This window comes from Mercenaria mercenaria, chromosome 4 (assembly GCF_021730395.1).
Source record: "Mercenaria mercenaria strain notata chromosome 4, MADL_Memer_1, whole genome shotgun sequence".
Taxonomy (NCBI): domain Eukaryota; kingdom Metazoa; phylum Mollusca; class Bivalvia; order Venerida; family Veneridae; genus Mercenaria; species Mercenaria mercenaria.
This window is the reverse complement of record NC_069364.1, coordinates 49365905-49369114: the sequence shown is the minus strand read 5'-3', so window position 1 is coordinate 49369114 and position 3210 is coordinate 49365905. Positions and strand designations below refer to the sequence as shown.

At 34.5% G+C, this 3210-nt stretch overlaps 1 protein-coding gene across 1 annotated transcript; it reads left to right on the top strand.

Moving 5' to 3' along the window:
* Positions 1 to 261: 261 nt before the first annotated feature.
* On the top strand, positions 262 to 2482 carry LOC128556351 (soma ferritin-like). The gene is made up of 3 exons (XM_053541106.1): positions 262 to 446; positions 1858 to 2004; positions 2327 to 2482. Exons 1-3 carry the CDS (start codon positions 342 to 344, stop codon positions 2459 to 2461), a joined length of 387 nt encoding a protein of 128 aa, XP_053397081.1. The 5' UTR covers positions 262 to 341; the 3' UTR covers positions 2462 to 2482.
* The last annotated feature ends 728 nt before the right edge of the window (positions 2483 to 3210 follow it).

The window sequence follows — 3210 nt, the reverse complement described above, 5'->3', positions numbered from 1 at the left end:
AAACTATTTGCCCGAGATCTAGCCAGTAAGTGTATACTAGAGTATATTATACTATAAATTGTCTTTTCAGCCAGAAAAAAAGATATTTGAAATGTATATGAGTGAATACATATCAAAACTGAAATTACGTTGTATTATGAAAATAGTAAGTGTTTCCGGAGTGGTTCAGTAACTGAAAAGCGTATCGCCTTATATGACTATTATTAACTACATTAGATAGCCCTGTTTGCGGTCGATATTTGCTTTGTCAGTCAATTGTATCCAGTATACTGCGCGTGTATAACAAAGAGATAGGATCAAATTTTGTGCCTCAGTGAACGCAGGGACAAATTAAACGAAACATGGCTGACTCAAGACCTCGCCAAAACTATCATCAGGACTGTGAAGCTGGAATTAACAAACAGATTAACATGGAATTACACGCTAGTTATGCCTATCAATCTATGGTAAGTCTTTATGTTTTTAATTATTTATGTATATATTCGTCGCCGCAATACGGAAGTTTTGTGGTTTTTGAAAGCTGATTTATTCGTAAAATTGTTTGTATTTAAGTAGTTTGTTATGATGCATTCTCTTTTATATGTGAATTAACTGCATGTGTATATTATGCCTAATTTTATGTAAACAGTGGACATACAGATGTTATATAATTGTGATTTTCTCCCGACCATTATGGGAGTAATTGTGAAGTCATTAAGTTCCTGTTTCAGTTCAAGGTATTCATTGAATGTCTTTTAAAGGATAAATATATATAGAGGTGACCTTCAAATGTCTTTTTCTAGGAAGACCTTCACCGACCTATTGATTTGCACAATTCACATACATTTATTACAGAAATAAAGAAAATAATTAAAATGTTTTGATGGTTTTCGTCAGTGCACATAATTAGCAAATTCATGTACAGTAGTATATGTAGATAAGGTGTTAATTAACACTGTTATATTTCACAGATATGACTAGTCTGACTTAACTGGCCATTCTTGATCAATTTTGAATTACGGTGTCTGAAGTCATGGTGATATAATGGGTATATGTCAGATTTATATCATATATTCCAATAAAGATACATTTTATCGATTTATGTATGTGCCCATCTCTCAATATGTTCCAGCGTGATGACATACCATTCTATTGATCCCAGAGCTGATGCCATACGTAATCCTATAGAATTCAAAGTGACCTTATCGATAAAGGTTTAATATAACAATTCAGGGTGTTCAAACATTGGTGCTATATAACAATTAGATTTTATCCGCTACTGCACCCTATAGCATGAATACTGTTTATCTGAAATCATATCTTATAAAAAAAAACAGGAAAATAGTTTCAAGCACGGAATCAGACATATATACATGTAGCCCTTTCGTGGAAAAAAGGTGGAGTTGAGCATAACAACCATGCATCAGCCAGCTCTTTAAGAAGATCTATAGAACGCATACGCAAAAAAAATTAATTGGAGACTCGGTTGCATGAGAGATATTTTACGGCCACTGTACACATGCGCTTGAAGACTGCTGTTCTGATACTGAGTAGTTCTTTTTAATCTGTAAGATCCTTTAGAAGCATACTACACAGTCCAGCAAAATATTGGCAGACTCGGTTTGATATTTGTTCAGATTTATTATTTCATGTCCTAAATGTATGGATGGTTGTCTCGTGGGTACAAGTCTCGATTATAAGATAAAAGCGGCAACTTCGTATGATATTCCATAGACTCATGCGAAGATCTTAGCTTTTAATTTTAATTTGGGGTTTTTACTTCCGGACTCGTGCGAAGATCTTAAGGATTTTTACTTCCGGATTCATGCGAAGATTTTAGCTTTAATTTTAATTTGAGATTTTTACTTCCGCTTTCAGGCATTTTACTTTGACCGAGATGATGTGGCTTTGCCTGGATTCTCGAAATTCTTCAGTCATTCCTCCTCCGAGGAGAGAGAGCACGCCCAGAAGTTAATGAAGTATCAGAATAAAAGAGGTGGACGTGTCGTTCTCCAGAATATCCAAGTAAGTACAAACTTTATCATGATTTCTCTGTCAACGTGCGCACGTGCGCGCGTGCGTTTTCAGATTTGATTCAGTATAATCTGGATTGATTCAGAAAATAAAATTATAAAACGTTTTGTTTACTTTCGGTATATTTCATGTTTATATTTTAGTCTTTTCTTGTGTTGTAAAAATATTTCAACGCCAACGCATATGTACTGGCTTTGAGCGATATTGCACAAGATAGACTTAACAGCTGAGATTAACTTCTGTTCCTTTTACTGCCTTTCAAATTATGAATTACAAGTATTTGCAACATAGTACCGAAATTTGATTTTTACAGAAGCCCGACCGTGATGAGTGGGGATCTGGTCTGGATGCGATGAAAGCAGCGTTACAGCTAGAAAAGACTGTGAACCAGGCTCTTCTTGACCTTCACAAGATCGCCAGTAACCACGAGGATCCGCAGGTTGGTTAAATGTTCGGTTGCATTCAAAGAATGCGCATAGTATTTTTTCGTGTATAACAGTACCGACAAACTGTCTATATATGTACTATTTATATATCTATAACATGTATGTGAAATTTTGATTGAGATACAAAAAGTTGGTCAAATAAAATCATAAAATAGCTCTTTTCTACAGGCACATAATCCAAGGGCTTCTTCTTGTAAAACATCACTGATTTGTCTCCCGTTTGATAGGAAAAATTGGGTATCTTAAAACTTCTAGCGTATATTATAAACACGCAATAATAAATAAGTCGTTATTACTGCATTCACGACTTTGATACTGAACATTATGAAGCTGCCATACATTCTCATATAGTTTACAATAAAAACTATCCAATGCCGTACGGTAAAGACGAGATCAAATGCCATTCTTTCATTAGACCACTTCATCAATAGATGTTCGTTCAAATGTAGTTAATTGGTAATATATATAAACAGTGTATGTAGAGCAGCTGTAGCAATGACAATAATGTCATATAGTAACTATGGTTACAACCAGTTCTAAGTTTTTTTTGTACCATTAAATATGATATTCTTACTGTGTTTACTAAACTGCGTGTAGGTGTCATAATAATGTAAAACCGGTAAATAAATTCACACGCAGTGTGGTCGAGCGGTACGACGCTGTACTTTGTGGTGAGTTCGATTTGCGAGCCAGTATTGTTTTATATTTTTATTTCTTTCTTTTTACAAAGATTAATCATGTTTGCATGTTA

What these genes read in the sequence shown, in the direction of transcription:
- LOC128556351 (XM_053541106.1), top strand. Translation starts at nt 342, where the DNA reads ATGGCTGACTCAAGACCTCGCCAAAACTATCATCAGGACTGTGAAGCT. An exon ending in GTTATGCCTATCAATCTATG is followed by an intron (nt 447 to 1,857) that starts GTAAGTCTTTAT and finishes TTCCGCTTTCAG; the next exon opens with GCATTTTACTTTGACCGAGA. An exon ending in TCGTTCTCCAGAATATCCAA is followed by an intron (nt 2,005 to 2,326) that starts GTAAGTACAAAC and finishes TGATTTTTACAG; the next exon opens with AAGCCCGACCGTGATGAGTG.